General features: G+C 49.0%; 1 protein-coding gene across 1 annotated transcript in view; it reads left to right on the top strand.

Moving 5' to 3' along the window:
* The window catches only part of dnai3 (dynein axonemal intermediate chain 3), a 20,473-nt gene extending 4,092 nt beyond the window's left edge, over positions 1-16,381 (top strand). Inside the window, exons 2-23 of the mRNA XM_086162498.1 lie at positions 1,549-1,629; positions 1,711-1,746; positions 4,202-4,386; positions 4,546-4,653; positions 5,253-5,381; positions 5,455-5,654; positions 5,872-5,988; positions 6,233-6,426; positions 7,224-7,339; positions 7,833-7,922; positions 8,049-8,129; positions 9,486-9,602; positions 11,038-11,111; positions 11,607-11,751; positions 11,881-11,965; positions 14,209-14,321; positions 14,515-14,575; positions 14,732-14,874; positions 15,235-15,442; positions 15,562-15,653; positions 15,731-15,847; positions 16,051-16,381. Of these exons, the coding sequence (XP_086018624.1) occupies positions 1,578-1,629; positions 1,711-1,746; positions 4,202-4,386; positions 4,546-4,653; positions 5,253-5,381; positions 5,455-5,654; positions 5,872-5,988; positions 6,233-6,426; positions 7,224-7,339; positions 7,833-7,922; positions 8,049-8,129; positions 9,486-9,602; positions 11,038-11,111; positions 11,607-11,751; positions 11,881-11,965; positions 14,209-14,321; positions 14,515-14,575; positions 14,732-14,874; positions 15,235-15,442; positions 15,562-15,653; positions 15,731-15,847; positions 16,051-16,176 (2,589 nt within the window). The 5' untranslated portion in view covers positions 1,549-1,577 and the 3' untranslated portion in view covers positions 16,177-16,381. The remainder of the gene's footprint in view (positions 1-1,548; positions 1,630-1,710; positions 1,747-4,201; positions 4,387-4,545; positions 4,654-5,252; positions 5,382-5,454; positions 5,655-5,871; positions 5,989-6,232; positions 6,427-7,223; positions 7,340-7,832; positions 7,923-8,048; positions 8,130-9,485; positions 9,603-11,037; positions 11,112-11,606; positions 11,752-11,880; positions 11,966-14,208; positions 14,322-14,514; positions 14,576-14,731; positions 14,875-15,234; positions 15,443-15,561; positions 15,654-15,730; positions 15,848-16,050) is intronic.

The following is a 16,381-nucleotide window of genomic DNA, read 5'->3' as shown; positions in this document are numbered from 1 at the left end:
ACCGCTGCTAGCAGGCGTTAGCCTTGCTAGCTGTACCGGCCTTTATTTTAACCTTTATTGAACCTCAAGTATAAGCAATTAGAAATATAAACAAACAAACGTGGCTTCAGTCGTACATCAGTGACATTTAACAGGCATGAGGAAATAAAAAGACTTATTTTGTATCCAATCAGGTAACTGTAAGATTAAACAAGAGTAAAGGCCTGTGAGAAACAATTTATAATTTATAATGGTTTTAAGAAAAAAGAAAAAAAAAATGTCAAGGGGAATACAATATGTAATTATCTCATTGGATCTAAGGGAATATCATTCATAAAATTGTACTTTTTTTTGTTTTTTGTATTTTTATATAAGTGTTAAAGGCGTTTTTATATCATTCAAAATCGTTTTTAAAGACTGTAAAATTGGGGGAACATTTTGGTATTCTCATTTTGTGTACAAAGAACCTGGCCAAACCTAAAATGACCATGACACAGAGGTCATCTCTTTCTTTTCCGAAACGTAAACCAAATGTTATATCATCTCTTGAGAGAGAAATGGTGATGATGGAAAAAAAAAAAACTTTTCCACATGAGTAAAATATATGGTCTGTGGTTTCAATATTGTCTTCACAAAATGTACAAATGTTATCTTCGATATTAAAGCGTAACCTGAATAATTCTTTAGATGGCTAGATGTTATTATTTGTCATTTTAAAGTGAGCCTCTTTTGCTACGGGGGTCGATTCCTGATCAAATTTATTTCAAACATCATTTTTGTTTTGACTTCCGGGAAATAAATTCTGTGTTAAACACTTTTTAATAAAAGAGTTGCTGCATTTTGTGTCCAGAATTGAGATTCTCTGGAGTAACGCTGAAGGTAATAATTATGGTTGTATGGCTTGGGGCATTATTATGTTTTTGGAAAGCTCAAAAGCAGTGTTTAGTTAAGAATACTTCGTAATCTCAAAGACAACCATTGTCATCCATTGATTCAATTACTGATCATAAACTTCTCTCAAACCAGTCCCTGTGAAATAGGAATTTGTTGCAATGCAGCACACATCTATTTTTTCCACATTATTGTACAGCGTGTCTTTCCAGTATAATTGTATTTGCTTGAGCAACCCGGTCACGCATGGCCGCCATATTGGCTCTCCTGTCACCATGGAAACCAAACACAGCCGGGGCTGGACGGCGAATTCCCGCACACCGGCGGAGTTACCGGACGAATATGCCCACTTTAGCTCCCGAAGGAAACTCTTAGGACTCCTGAAAGGACGAAACGATCGAAGAGGTACATGGGAAGATCTGTACATCCTTAATTAATGACGCTCAGCTGGATTGATGTCGTTATTAGTTATTCAGTTTCATCTTTAACTGGCAGGATTTCCCCGTAAACCCGCCTGCAAACTCTTGTTTTTTTTTGTGCAAAGTGCTCAACATCTCCCTTTATCTCAACCGTCTGCTTTGCTGGTGTTGCGGGAAACCGCCACACGGTGGCGCCATCGCCATTAAAAAGAATTGCTTGGGCTCTCTAAGTGTGTGTGTGTTTGTGTGTTTTCTGTAGGGGTCTTAAAGTTAACCTGAACAGCCAAGATGGCCCCGAAGAAAAAAAAGGGTGCAGGCAAGAAGAAAGGGAAAGAAAAAGGTGAGTGTTTGAGTATTATGGGATGTTGCTGTTGGCTCCCACATGGTCGGACTTTCATCAACTTCAATTTTCCCCACGCAGAAAAGAAGATCCCATCACCCGAACCTGAAAAGCCAGGTGAGAGAACAGTTTGTCGTTCAAATAACATTTTTCTTCTACACTGTTTTTTGCCATATTTTCCGTATATATGCGTGTATTTTCTGAAAATGGAACATAACGTTGCAGCCAAACACCCTGAATTACATCAGAACTGTATGACAAAGAAGTGTTCGTAGGCCCGGCTCACCGAATCATCCATGCCGTCAGACAAAATAAGCATATGTGAGAAAACCTCTCCGTTTGCAATCTGACCATGTCATCTGACGTACGTGTGCAATCGTTGTTTACGCCGAGAACACGTTGTTTATGTTCTGGTTGATAACGTCAACCATTATTGTTTTGTATTTTCTGGTCACGGCAGTCATTACTTGTAAAATATACATTGGCGAACATGCTCGTGCGTGTTTATATCGCTTCATATCAGTCCTTAATGTCCTTGCCGCCGCTGTGAATTTCCCCACGGACAAAGGAGCCGTTTATCTCATCTTATCTTTTCTAAACAATTCAATATTAAGTGGAATTAAGGTGCACTATTTCAAGCAACTGATCTAATGCGTCTGGAATGTACTTTTCCATCCGCGTATATTGGTTTTTAAAAGCTCTCCCCACGATTGTGACTGTTGGCTGGAACTAAACATTGCGTACGTAACGCTGAAGCGGGGAAGATCCCGGCGATGTCGGCGTGAGTGTTGCGTTGCGTCCCCTTCGGAAACGCTCCGACTCAGCTCCCCATCCTCTGCCAAGGTCCGGGTCGCTTTCATCACAGAGGCCATGAGAACCGGCTTTCGGTCAAATGCGGGTCGCCGGCATATCTTTTCCCGCGGATTGGCTGGATTGACGCAGCCGAGCTCTCGTCACGGGCTCGAAAAACGTCGATTTCGAGTTGGCGTACGTGTGTTCGGAAGCAGGACCCCGGAAAGTCCAAGGCAGCCCTGGCAGATGGCTCTCCGGAGCAGATCCGGTCCCGCTCCGCGAGAAATGTCGTGAATAAATGCCCTAGCTGTGGCATAACTAAGAAATAAGGGGTGTGACTTTCCACGCCGGTGATTTGTTGTGAAGTCTACTCGGTGTGAGCAGAAAAGGCGACACACCCGGCCAGGGAGTGGCTACTCGAGCTGCGCTTTAGCATTCCCTGGAACTCCTCAGCAACCTTGAGGCAAGAAGAGAGCGTCCACGACCCCGCCAACTGCACGGGGTTTCCGCTCGCATTCGGAAAAACCTTCTCGTCACAACGCGCGCTCTGTTTTCTCTCGCCTAGCGGTCACCGGCCGAGAGGAAAAGGATACCGACCCCACCCCTCGGCAAAGAAAAACAAACAAAAAAAACGAGTACGTTTGGACATTCATGAGGATGGTATTTCATCCTGTGATATTGTGCGGTGGTCCGCCCTGCAGGGAGGGGCGGCCGCGGGATCTGAGGCGCTAGGCGCCGTTTGATCGCAAAGGCCGGGCGGGAATCCGTGTCAGAGCGTGGAGCGGACCGGTCCGAAAACCGGTCGATTTCTGCGGGCCCATCATCATCTCCATCTCTTCTTCTTAGCACTCACACACACACCGTGTGTCAGTGATCCGGCTACCGTTCCACCTCCCATTACACCGCTTGTGTAATATCCGGTTTCAATATCGTTCGATGTTCCGGAGATAAAGTCACGCCGAGATGGTTCGGACACGGGCCGAGGAGGGATGAGAAGATCTGGGTGGACGGATGCTGAGGTCGGAGGAAGACCGGAGAGGAGGACAGGAAGTTAGTTGGTGTGAGGGGAGAAGGTTAGATGGAGGCGGGTGACTACTTGCCGTGCCGACCACAGATGAAGAAGATAAATATAGACGCATTTATAAGGTTTTTTAGGGTGAGGGTCGATTTTAATTGTCCAGAACGTCGAAAGTGTCGGGTGACAACGATCAACGATATTGGAAGATTGCTGTGATACCTATAGCTATTTAAAACGTGCGCGTATGCAGCCGTCGTACATCAACGGCTTCACCGAAAAGAAAATGCGTTGTTCCCGGCAGAGAGCTGCGTTCCTCTAATTCAAACCTATTAGCAGGACCTTTTGCTCGCTCTAAGCGATCTCAGGCAAAACTGGTCTCAGTTTTATTACCTCAGTGGTGAAACAAACTCCCAGAAGCAACAAGACTAGCATCATCTCTCTCAACCTTCAAGAAACAGGTAAAAACGCTTCTCTTTGAGGACTTTTTACTGCGCTGACGCCCCAGATCAGGTTGGCAGCAAGTTAGGCTATGCAGTGTGTGTGTGTACGTTTGTGTGTCTCTGTCCAAAAAAAAAAAAAAAAACCCTCACTAACCCAAGCTTACTGTTCTGTATATTTCCTGCGCATCGTGTATTTGCAAGTGTATTTGCAGTCCCTATGTCCTCTATTGTAAGTCGCTTTGGATAAAAGCGTCTGCCAAATGCAATGTAATGTAATGTAATGGGAAGGTTTCGCTAAAGCCGGCCATTTCCTCCCTCTCAGATCACCCTGAAGACATCCTCCCCATGGTCCTGACATCCGCCACCCAGGAGCTGTTTGGCTGCGTCGCCGACGAGGACGTCACGGCGGAGAACCCGTACAAGCTGCTGAGTAAAGAGGACATCATGCAGGACATCAGGAACAGGGCCGGCGTGTCGGATTTCAGCCCCGTGAAGCAGATCGTGGCGGTGAGTCCGGTTCTCCTCGTCGTTTGTTGGGTCGGTCCGGGGACGGTTTTCTACCATCATATGCATCAAGATGTCGTACAGCTTCTGTAATGACTGTCCACGACGCTGATGTCGTCATGGAAACAACCAAACACCGTGAACTTTGTTTCCCGCTCACAGGATTACCCCGATGATGAGATGCTGCTCCTGGTTTTTGACAGGAGCTTTACCTATGGCCAAGCTTTCTACCTGGTTCTGACCCCGGAGGCCAGAGACAGGATCCTCAGGGTAAGGGCCGACACATCACAATGATAAAAATAATAGTAATACAATAACCGATCCTTTATTAATCCCCATGGTGAAACCGGTTCTCTGCAATGAAGCCATCCCGGATGAACCGTAAGCAGTAGGTGGCAGGGAAGCAGTCGGGGCTCTTTCCCGACCGGGAATGTTGGATTGCTCGACCTCCTGCTCCACGCTGCCGCCATGAACCGATTAGAGCGGTACACTGCTTATTGCACCGAGCGCTAAATACTTTATCGTAAGCTTGAGACGGGTTGCGATATAATCCTCGTCAAAATCGTCTTCTTCCGGCGACTGGACTCGGTTTTCTTCCGGTTGCCACGAGGAGACCGCGAGTCGGACGACGGAGAACCTCTGCTGGCGTTCTGACGTAACGTGTGTCATATGATGGCAATGTGTTCCGGGGTGAAAGTTCTATTGTTCCCTTTACGTTCATATTTCAGCCTTGGTTTATTGAAAATGAGAGCGCTAAAAGGGGAATGACCTTCGACTGCACCGTCCGTTCTCGTAGCTTAATGGTATTTCTCGTCTCCAGACAATGAAGTCAGGAACCGACAGTGTTTGTGCTTGCGTTCCGCCTGCAGCCGCCGGAGCCGGAGTCCCCGGAGCCGGCCGTCAGCGAGGCCAATAAGACCCCGGAACCCAAGGAGTGGGTGTCTCTTGGGAGCGAGCGAGAGGTGGATGAGGAATCTGTGAAAGAGACCAGAGAAAAGGTACCGCGGCTTTCTGAAAGATGGCCTTCCTTTTGGTGTTTGCGCCGCTTTTAATCCCGTCTCCTTCCGCCAGCTCGTGTACAAGTTCTCCAGAGCGCGGCAGAAGTTCGGGACGCCGGCCTCTTTCTCGGACCGCAATGTCGCGGACGCAAGGGACGGCTTCCTGGAGTGTGCCTCCTACGAGGACGGCCGCTCCCACATCAAGAAGATGCAGAGGGACAGCGGGACGCAGGCCGTGCCCGAGCTGAGAACCAGCAGCGCCCAGACACAGTGGTAACACGTGCCGGCAATTACAGACGCGTGCATCCGTTTATTCGCCGTTTTCAAATCCGACGAGGAACCACGATAAGCTTCTCACAAGCCGTTTGTTTGCGATCGGAGAAAGTTGTCGCGTATTGAGCTACTCCATCATCAAGCCTCCGCCGATTTATGTTCCCCGCGCGGTAAAATCCTCCGCCCGGTTACGATTTACGCTCTCTCTCCTTTACAGGAAGTTCCTGAGGAACAACTTCACGCAGTACGTGCCCGCAGAGCTAAGCGAGGAGGAGAAAACCAACATCCTTCAGTCTGAAACCCTCAAGCAGTTCTGCAATTCAACAAGCCACAGGTACGATCGTTCAAGATCTCCCGGAGGAGAGTCTGAATGCGCTCCGTCACAGATGAAGGTTTACTCACCTGTCCAATGATGCAAAATGAAGAAGCGGATCCTGCCTCACACCCGTGTTTTTGTCCCGTCACGTGTGTTCCATTGCGAGGAGATGCGATGGACAAAAGGGAACCCCTCCGAGCGCCCGGCTCAAAAGATTTAACCCCGGGATGAAAACATTAAACGAGAACCGTCGCCTTCGCAGGTTCCTCCAAGCCCTCCAGCAAGAGGAGATCATGAACGTGTTCACCGACGACTGGAAGGCTCTGGGCACGGACGAGGACGGAGACTGGTCCGGGAAGCTCTCCGAAGGCTTGATGCTCTACTTGAGCTTCACCGTCGGCGAGTACACTCACAACAAAAAAGTGAGCAGCATTAACTGGCATCCCACCATCTATGGTAAAGTGCAACAATCCGCAGCCGCTGTCCTTGTCTCCCTGTGCTCAGAACACAAAGCGGTAGAAACGTAAACACACACATAAACCACCACCGCTGCTGAAGACTCCTCCCGATCTCCAGGAGCGTAGCCTCTTGCGTTTCCAGTTGCGCATTCCCACTCGCTTACAGCAGAATCTGGTCACGAATTCACTTCAATATACACTGCTCAAAAAAATAAAGGGAACACTTAAAAAACACATCCTAGATCTAAATGAATGAAATATTCTTATGGAATACTTTGCTCTTTACACAGTTGAATGTGCTGACAACAAAATCACACAATGGAAATCAATTGTATAAACCCATGGAGGTCTGGATTAGGAATCACACTCAAAATTAAAGTGTAAAAACAAACTCCAGGCTGATCCAACTTTGATGTAATGTCCTTAAAACAAGTCAAAATGAATCTGTGTTGCTTCCTGAGTGGACACTAGGATTTCACAGAAGTGTGATTGACTTGGAGTTACATTGTGTTGTTCAAGTGTTCCCTTTATTTTTTTGAGCAGTATATTATCAGAAGCATGCAGTCGTTGTAATATCCTGATCCTCTCCGTAGCTCCTCACCGCCAAAGAGGAACGTCCACAATCCTCACCTCTTCTGGGTCCTGTCTTCGCCTCTGTCTTCTCCAACTCTCCTTTCATACTCTTTGTAATCATCTGTGATTTACAGTGTAAGGGTTTGGGAACAATCAGTGTGTACAGTATAAATCCCTCACAGGTGGATAACGGCATATCTGAAGATGTGCTCCATGTCCTAGGTGTGATCGCCGTGGCTCTGACGGAGAAAGAGGAGCAGGCGAACGAGCCCGGGAAGCGTGTCTCCGGACCTTCTCTCATTCTCTTCTACAGCTTTACCGACATCTCCAATCCGCAGGTACCGAAAGCCTCCGCGGACGATGTCATTATCCCTCCCTGCCTCCCCGCCAGCTGCGGAGCAAATACGCAATCCGTCTCACCTGGCGTCTGCTCGAAGACGCACTCCCCTGAGAAATGGCCGCGTGCTTTGGCAAAATTCGAGACGATCTATCGATCGAATGCAATCAATAACTGAGCCGGTCAGAGGCAGCGACCCGATCGATCAAAAGTAATAAGAGTTCTACGGGAAAGCGGGACGTTTCTGGTGTTTCGTTGCCGAGCGAATGCGGAAGAAGCCCGCCGACGCCGGACTCATTACGCCGATATAAATATATTCATTACATGAAACGTAATCTTCAGTAGAACATCGATCTTCCTCCCGCAACCTCGACTGCCCTCATGACGGTCAGACAGAGACTCCGCTCCGGACTTCTAGGGCGTCGTTTTGAAGAAAACGTGCTCGTATCCAATACGTGACATCTTTTCTTTGTCCGTGTCTTTCTGTGTTGCAGTTGTTGCTTCAGTGCCCGGACGACATTCTTGCCTTCAAGTTCTGCCCGTCCGATCCAAATATTATTGTTGGAGGCTGCGTGAATGGCCAGGTGCTGCCTGCTCATATCTCATGCCGCTACCTACCGCTAATTTTTAGCTAACATTTCAATGTGACAAAGTGTGTGCGCTGTGATCGCACTTCGATCTCCGCTGACGAGGACGTTGCTGTGTGTCAGGTTGTGCTGTGGGACATTTCTGCGTACTTCGCACACCTGCAGCCCAGCGGTAAAAGCGATCCCAGCGACGACGACATCTTTGTGAGTACTCGCGTCCGTCCTCCGAAGCGCTTCCGAAAGATAACGTCGGGTTGTTTGTTTTCGAGTCCGCGTTCACTCGTCAAAAGCCTATTTATCGTAAAGACAAGCTTTGCTCCGCTGCCGTATGAAAGGCCCCGGATGATGATACGTTGACTCCTGAGTTTTTATCCTCGTCCTCACCCTTTCATTAGATGGGAATGCAGCGGCCTAATGGTCCTTTTCAAGCTAGCCGCAGCTGTCAAAACCCATCCTGCAAACGCGGCGGTGCCAGAAGTCAATTTCAGAGCAGGTTTATATCATTATGTGACCTCACAGTGAAAGGAAAATGTCCCGATGTTTGGGGGTAAAAAGCGAGCGGCAGCTGTGTAACTGCTGTTGCGCCATTTCTTCCCCTCATATTTATAAACCTCGAAAGCCGAAACGTGCCTCTTCCCTCTGGTACACGGTCACGTGAGAGCTTTCCCGCGGCTGCATCTACCGCATGCGTAGTGATTTTCAAACGGTCGAAGAAGTGAAAACGTCCAAAAGAGCAGCGACGCTGCAGAAAGGGGTTCTCTTCTGGTCCGGCGGTATGTTCGCGGAGTCTGCATGGACGAAAGGGGTAATGATACGTGACAGAAGGGTTGGGGTTGGATCTCGCAACGGCGCGAGCACGTCAAGTCCACTGTTTGCCGTTTGAAAAGAACAAACGGCGAACTGGATGACTGACCCCCGCCGCTCGCTCTGGCCCGGATCTGTCTTTTAAACATAGCCATATGCCCCTGTCAGCCGGTCCACGTTGGCTGTGTTTTTATTGTCTCCGCCGTGGAACAGCTGTTTCCATCCCTCTCCCCACATCTTGTCTTTTGTTTTCCCCCTCTCCTGCTCGCCTCCATTCTCATTGTCCTTGTTTGCTCTTTATTTCCCAGAGTCAACAGCGTCAGCCCACATACTCCAGCTGTTACACAAGCCCTCAATTCAGCGCCATAGTTTGTCCTCGTGGAAGATAACACTGGCAAATCAGACCACTGCCCTCCCCACTGTTTGCGGTGCAAACACGCCGTTATTTCTTTGTGGAGTGCGTTGAAGGCTGCGCTACTCCACCACCTGTCGCCGCCTTATCAGACGAACAGAGAATTAAAATCTTCCCATGCGGCTGCGTGCCGTGTTTCCGCCGCGTCGCGGTGCAAAGTCACCCACGGGTGCGGAACCCAAATAAGCCGAGAAGGAAAGTACGGTTGTTAGTCGGACGGCGTGAAGAAGGTCCTTGCCCGAATATCTCGCGTTTCAGGAGGATACTTAACACTGCCAATTGTTGGACCGGCATTGTTGCGTCTCAGTGCTGATGTTTTGCCTTGTGTCTGAAACTCCGATCAGGATCTGGATGACAATAAGGAGAAGATCCCGGTGTTGCGCTACAGTGCCGTGTCTGCCCTGGAAAGCAGCCACAAAGCACCGATTACAGACGTCCACTGGCTGCCGCAAACATTTGAGGTACGCGAGCGAACGGCTGACCAGGCCGAGGGAGCGACCGACGCCAGGCTCAACTCCGCTGTACTTTCCCTTCTTCCCCACCGGGAATACGACGCAAAGAGCCCGAATTAAGATACTTGGTCTTTTATTCGGCCTATCTGGAGGCTGTGATTACATATATACACGCTAACGTGCGCTTATGAAAGCGGCCCTGTCTGATTGTGCGCACGATACATGCTTTTAGCAAGACATTCATCACCATGTGCTTGATTTGAAGCTTATCTAATGCAAACACTCTCCGCGACCGCAAATGATGCAGAAGCGGATTCGGGGGGAATGTACTCCCCCGTTGGTCCGGGGTCTTTTAGTTCATCGCCTAATGAAGTTCATATCTAACTCCGGGCTGACGGTGCCGTTTTAATCCGACTTGGGATGGGATGGGAAGCACTTCGGTCACGACTGTTGGCGGCACAGGCCCGTTCCGTTGCACCGTTGAATTATAAACACGTGCGGCGGCGGTTTTTCCAAAACCGGGAAATAAATGTGCAACTGCAGGTGCGTGAGCGCAATCTTGGTAAATGTGTGACATCGGAAGAAAAGCACAGTTTTTACTTTTAAAAGTGAGCCGTCAAAGCCCCCGAGGCCGAGTCCATGTCACACTGCAAGCACCAGAGTCTCTTTTCTCTCCGATCTACGGAAGCGGCACAAACCACTAATCCTGGCCCAGTTCCCTGGGCGATCCTTTATCAAAAGGGGACTTTTTGCAACCCGAGTCTGAAAGTCAAATGAAAATGAAAGCGGCAGCTGTGAAGGCCGTCAGCTCGAACGAGGGGAGGTGACGATTCACACGAGTAACACAACCAGCGAGCGGGACCGATAGCGATGAACTTTTGCGCCGACCCGGAACGAATGGAAGACACAAAGCGGCGAGTCGCGGCTGTTGGGGGTTTGTTTTCACCCAGTTCGGTACCTTCACCGCTAAACATCTGCTTCACAATGTGTTTAGCTTAACGACAAGAACAACAAAAAAAGAACGGCTGAATTGACCTTCACACGATCCATACGTGTCAAAACAAAACGGCTAAAACACGAGTTTCAGGACGACGCAATTTTTCCGACTTCATATCAGCGCGTGTTAAGAATCTGTGATCGTATCTTTGAATTAATCGTATAGGTCCGTATCTTCCAGGATGTTTGGTGTTGGTTGAAAGGGTGATGAATTCAATGTCCTTTGGTTTCCAAACACGGCCCTTCCATTTCGCACCCAGTGATAAATCAACAGACCGATAAATCACGACTTCTACGACTCATCTGGATAAGTACAATGAGGTCATCGTGGAAGTGGCCCCAGGGAACGTTATCCTCCCGTGTATCTTGGCTCGCTGCTATCAGCTGTGAACAACCTTAAGCCTGATGGATGTTTGTTGACTTTGTAACTCGCTCTTCCCCCGACTAGGTGACCAGGACGGGCCAGCCGGTGGAGAACCAGAGCAACATCTCGGTGCAGCTCGTCACGTGCTCCCCCGACTGGTAATTCATAAAATAAAGATGAAAATGCTGTGATGCTGCGGTGGATGTTGGCCTGTTTGATCTGAGCGCATTCATCGGTTTCATGTGTCTGACCCTGTTTTGTCGAACGTGAATACAAAGATAAGTTAGTGTCAGTCCTGATCCAGGTGGACTATAGTGGGTTTTAATGCAGCAAATTGTGCATTTTAATCGGCACGCGCACACTTGATTTACGTGCCAGACCCCTGAACACGGACAAAAATCAAAACAGACCACAAAAGCCGAACCCCCTCTGGTTTGGGGTGATCAGAAAGTAAAAGAAAATAATAAAAAAGGAAACTTTAGCTGATGCGTTTGGAGATTTACCTCTCCGCTGAAGATCAGGACTTCGTCGTAGCTCGTCGAGCAATGCGCTTTCTGGTAGGACGTTTGAAACGGACCGTATTCGTAGGATCGTTTCGGATTCGCGAGGATGCACATGTTCAACTTGTCATTTGTCTTCCTGCTTTTGTCAAGCACCTTGATGTTCTGGGACATCAGAGTGACAAAAGTCACAGGGGCGGAGAGGAAGCAGAATGCGGATCAGAAGCCCCAGATGACCCCGTACGGCATCCCCAACACCTTCAAACACTTGGACCGGACATGGAAACCGATGTTCAGGGTACAACGGGATCACGGGGCAACTTGTAATTTGTTGTAGCTGAAACGAAGCAGGAGCCCGAGGAGAAACTATCTTTTAAATGTAACGTCAGATAGATCTTAAGCAGGGTCTTCTCTCTCATGTGTACAGATTTCCTTGTCAAAGACCGATTCCAGCGGAGAATACTCCCCTTTGAAATTGAGCATCGACCCCTACGCCGGCACCGGTAACACAGGTGAGACGTTTCACCGCAGTTTATCCGGCAATGACCTTTATTACGTGGACATAAATGCATGAATATATGAGGAAATCCTGCAGAAACGTACGCTAAAATGGCCTACCTGCATGTTCTCCATATCATCGCTGTGTCGTCGTATCGCGTGCTGCTAGCTTAAAGTTTACGGTACTGTTGGAATAATCATGAATCTCATAGAAGCAGCAGTTGCGGTAGGAAAGACAACACTTAAGAAGCAGGTCTAGTCCACAAAAGATCTCCCCAACTCATCTGATCTGGACCCGCCGGGAGCACTGATGGGCGAGGAGGTGTTTGCACACCATTCTATGGAGACCCAACGTGGTGACCGATGTGTGAGAAAATCAAAGAAAACAGCATCTTCGGAGATGAAGCTATCTCAAAATGTCCGGTTGTGTAGAGCATCTAGAAGCTGTTGCTTTCCCTCGGGCTAGAGGTGCTTGTAGGGGACAGGGGACACCTTTCAGTGTTAGAGGTCAGGGCGGCAAAACACTTGGATACCCTGATATTCATTTCAGGAGAAAGAATGAAGCGCGTGTGAGATCGCCTTCATCATATTTCTCCAAAATGTCTCCGGGAGCTTCTCGGTTTTGAATCTTTGGATTCTCTGGTGGTCTGAGCCCGGTGATTGGTGGGGCGCGGCTTGGACGGGCTCGGCTCTTCGCCTCGGGTTTCATATTGAAGCGATACCTCGAAAAATTAGCTCGTAGCAGGAGGCTATTAGCCGTGCTAACCGTCAGCTCTTTGCATAAAATCTGCAAAGATGAGCGCAGGGATGAACGTATGTCCTGGCCGCTCAACAAGAGACCCGTCTTTGTTCAGCCGAAGGTTTACCTCCGTAAGTCGGCTTTGGCGGTTCTAGAATTAATACACACGTTACCGAGAGGGTAAATCCTCTCAATTTTGGTGGCACTAATGCGGTCTGTTTTTAGTTTCTAACGACGCCCTGCGTGATTAATACGTCTTGTGCTGCCGCCCGGGTTTGATTTACAGAACTGGAGGTTGTTTCAATGCCGGCCGCAATCTGTTTAGGCGTGACTGTCAAACATTTACAAAGTATCTGGTTCTCAGGTGCGTAAACTGCTGTCAGCCATTTTGCATCCGACCCAAGCGGTTACCGCGTCGCTCAAGTGTCTACACGAAGGCTTTTAAGGTTGTCGCCGTCACGGCTTGTTCAGTTACGACGGTGACACGCCATTTGTATCTCTGGTGTTACAAACAGGACAAGATTGGTTTTTAGTCGTTGCCGAAACACAAATCACCTCATGGCAGTCGATGCTTGTCAGGCCGCTGGATGAGTGCCCTCGGAAAAAGACCGGAAAAATAAGATCACGAATGAGAAAACTGTAAAACAAACTCAAAAGTATCCATTGCGATGATAATTTATCTTCCCTGGAAACTCAAGGGAAAGAATCCCGCCGACCCGGCTGGCGGCTGAAGGAGATCATCACAAATCCAACTGATCATAATCTGCAATTCAGAAACTCAGGATTCCTTCTGATCATAAAGCCGCCTCTTATCTATTCCGCTTTAGGACTTTACTTTTCAGTCACTCGCATCCTAAAAGCTACAGCGGACGTCCTTCACGGCCAAGGGGCTGCGTCATTCCCTTCACGATGGCTTGAGAAACAAGTCCAGATGGAGAAACAAGGTCCACATCTGCCGTCTGTCTGATATCAGCGTACCGCTGGGATTTCACACCAGTGGCTAATCACAGCTCCCCTTCAAGACCTAATCCTGCAGAGTTCAGTAGCGGAGACTGACACTTGGCTGGGCTGGTCCCTCCTGTATGTGTGTGTGTGTGTGTGTGTGTTGTTCCTGACAGCTGGCCCTTTTGAATTGAAAATCCCCCTCCATCTCCGTCCTGTGACCGTCCTCCTCGTCCCCGTCCTCCGGGAGGGCTCCCTTCCAAACCTCCCTCCGGTTTGCCTTTGGTCGACGGTCACATTTCTGCAAAAAGCAGGCTACCCTAGATAACAACGTCGCTTTACCTTCCAGAACTGTCGTGGCACGTCATCTATTTTATAATGAGGTTGGTTCATTTGTTGGTTCATTGTATTTCCACTTGGGGGCCTTTTTCTGAGTCGTACATATCCATTTACCTGGTAGTATTGGTAGTATTGGTCAACATGACTGTCGGAAGTATCTCGAAAGAATTTTCCGTTTGTGCCCCCATAAAGCCGATATCCTCCGAAAAGCTATTGTTTCCTTGCCGCCCGTCACAGGAGACAGCCATGAGCGAGAAGGGATTCCAAACTACAGCCAGCTCAGAGCGCCGTCGGGAAAAACCCTCCCGCCGCTAGATGACGTCAACACCAAGATTTACATTGGAACAGAGGTAACCCTCGCGTTATCTTCCACGCGCCTGAAGGCTTCTGAAGATAGCGCTAAATATCCGCAAAGCTATGGTGCCGCTCTGATGCACGCTCGTGTCAGAAAATGCATCACGCGCCGCGAAACGTGGGCGTTTTAGCAAAACGGCTGACGGTTTTATTTGAAAAGCGCCCGACATGCGAATGTTTGCCTCGCAGGACGGGGAGATCGTGTACATCGACTGGAAACTGGAGAAGGACGACGTCGGACAGCTAACTAGTGAGCGGAAAGTAGTTTCAGTAAACGTGTTTAAATGACTGCATCACATCATAAGCCTCATAAACTTGTGATAATATTTCTTCGACTAAGAAGAGTTCACTCCTGCTGAATGTGGCGACTCTCATCAGCGGTCAAATATGACGTTCTCCTCCACAGGTTCCAAGCCCCTTCATTGTTGTTGCATCCATCACGGCTCGGTGAACACGATCCAGCGATCGCCCTTTTTTAAAGACATCATTTTGACCGGGACCTCTTTGGCCGGGAGCTCCAACTTTGCCATCTGGAAGGAAGGAGTCATGGTGAGACCTGCAGCCGCCGCGGCGAGTCCGTCCAGCTGGCTGCTTTTCAAATGAGCATCTTGATAGAAAGAAAGCGTGCAAAAAAATGATGAGCCGGAATCGGATTCCCAGCTTTCCCTTTAAAATCGTCCCGTCCAATGCCGGACAAGCCTCGGCCTGCACGGGCTGCTGGGGATCCGGGCGTTCTGTGCAAGGCTGACGTTAGCCTGCGAGCTATCATAACAGGAAATGGCGTGACTTTTTTTTTTTGCGTGTCTTCTATTAGCCAAGGTCATTTTTCACAAGCTGAGCCAGGACACACCAGCGTGTAGTGTCGCTATGAGCACACACACATATTGAATAATGGCGACTGACTTGCAGGACGGCCCGATCTACATATCGCCCAGCTACGAGCAGTTGTGCACGGTGGCCTCGTGGTCTCTGACCCGACCCGCCGTGCTCTTTATCGGCAAAGAGGACGGCAGTATTGACGTGTGGAACCTGCTGGAGAAGCATCACATGCCCGCTCTGGTTTACGCGCACATCGCTAACGCAAAGATCACCTGCATCGAACCCTGGACCGTCTCCTGTGAGTTCCTTCGGGCATGACATCCATCCATAGCTTGGATTGCAGGAGCGTCTTCGTCCGTCGCTGGCATCGTCACTTGCGTGGTTTCCGTCGTTCACGAGATGTTTCTGTGCTCACAGCCAGACAGCATTTCCTCGCCGTGGCAGATGATCTCGGAGTGGTCCGTATTTTCGAAATACCGAGGATCCTCTGCGTCCCCTCCAGGAACGAAGTAAGACAGGCGGGCTCTCGGGAACTCGGGCCGACGAGGACGAGATGTTTCACCGCCGTTCTTCTGTCCCATGGCAGAAGACCATCATGAAGAAGTACTTTGAGCAAGAGGAAAACACGCTGATGGATTTCTTGAAGCGGGACAAGGAGTGGGGAAAGCAGAAGAAGGACACGGATCTACTCAGTACAAACAAGGTGAGCCGGTGCTTCTGGTTCCTCCTAAAACCAGGTTCCTGTAGAGCGCATCGCTGACTTTACCGTTCGGTCCATATTTGCCCCACTCCGCCCGTCCCGCCACATATAAGCCGCTTCGGCTTTTGAACGCTCAGATACAGATCCCGCGTGTGTGCATCAAAACCCGGCATTGTCAAACAACTTTTTTTTCCTTTTGTGCCTAGGAGCCCGAGCAGCAGGAGAGACCGTCGGTGGCGGACTTACAGAAAGATTACAATGAATACCTGTCGCTTGAAAAGAGCATCCTGAATGTCATGGGCCTGAATCCGGCCGAGTCAGACGACATTTGATACAAAACGGGTTCATTTTAAGCTAATAAGATAGTATTTAAACCGGGTGTCTGGGTCGGCCGGTGTTTGACTGCTCAGCTGACAGTTTACCTGGAAACACACATTCTCACCCCATATCCTACAAAGGAGGTGCAGGCTCTGTCTTCGGTGTCATATAATGAATTCATCCTGGTTCACCTGACTGATTAAAAAGAGAGAGAGTGGA

Source organism: Fistularia commersonii, chromosome 16, assembly GCF_037954325.1.
Source record: "Fistularia commersonii isolate RoL2024-O1a breed Wild chromosome 16, RoL_Fcom_v1.0, whole genome shotgun sequence".
NCBI classification, from domain to species: domain Eukaryota; kingdom Metazoa; phylum Chordata; class Actinopteri; order Syngnathiformes; family Fistulariidae; genus Fistularia; species Fistularia commersonii.
The sequence above is the reverse complement of the archived record's forward strand: the minus strand, read 5'-3'. Positions and strand labels throughout refer to the sequence as shown.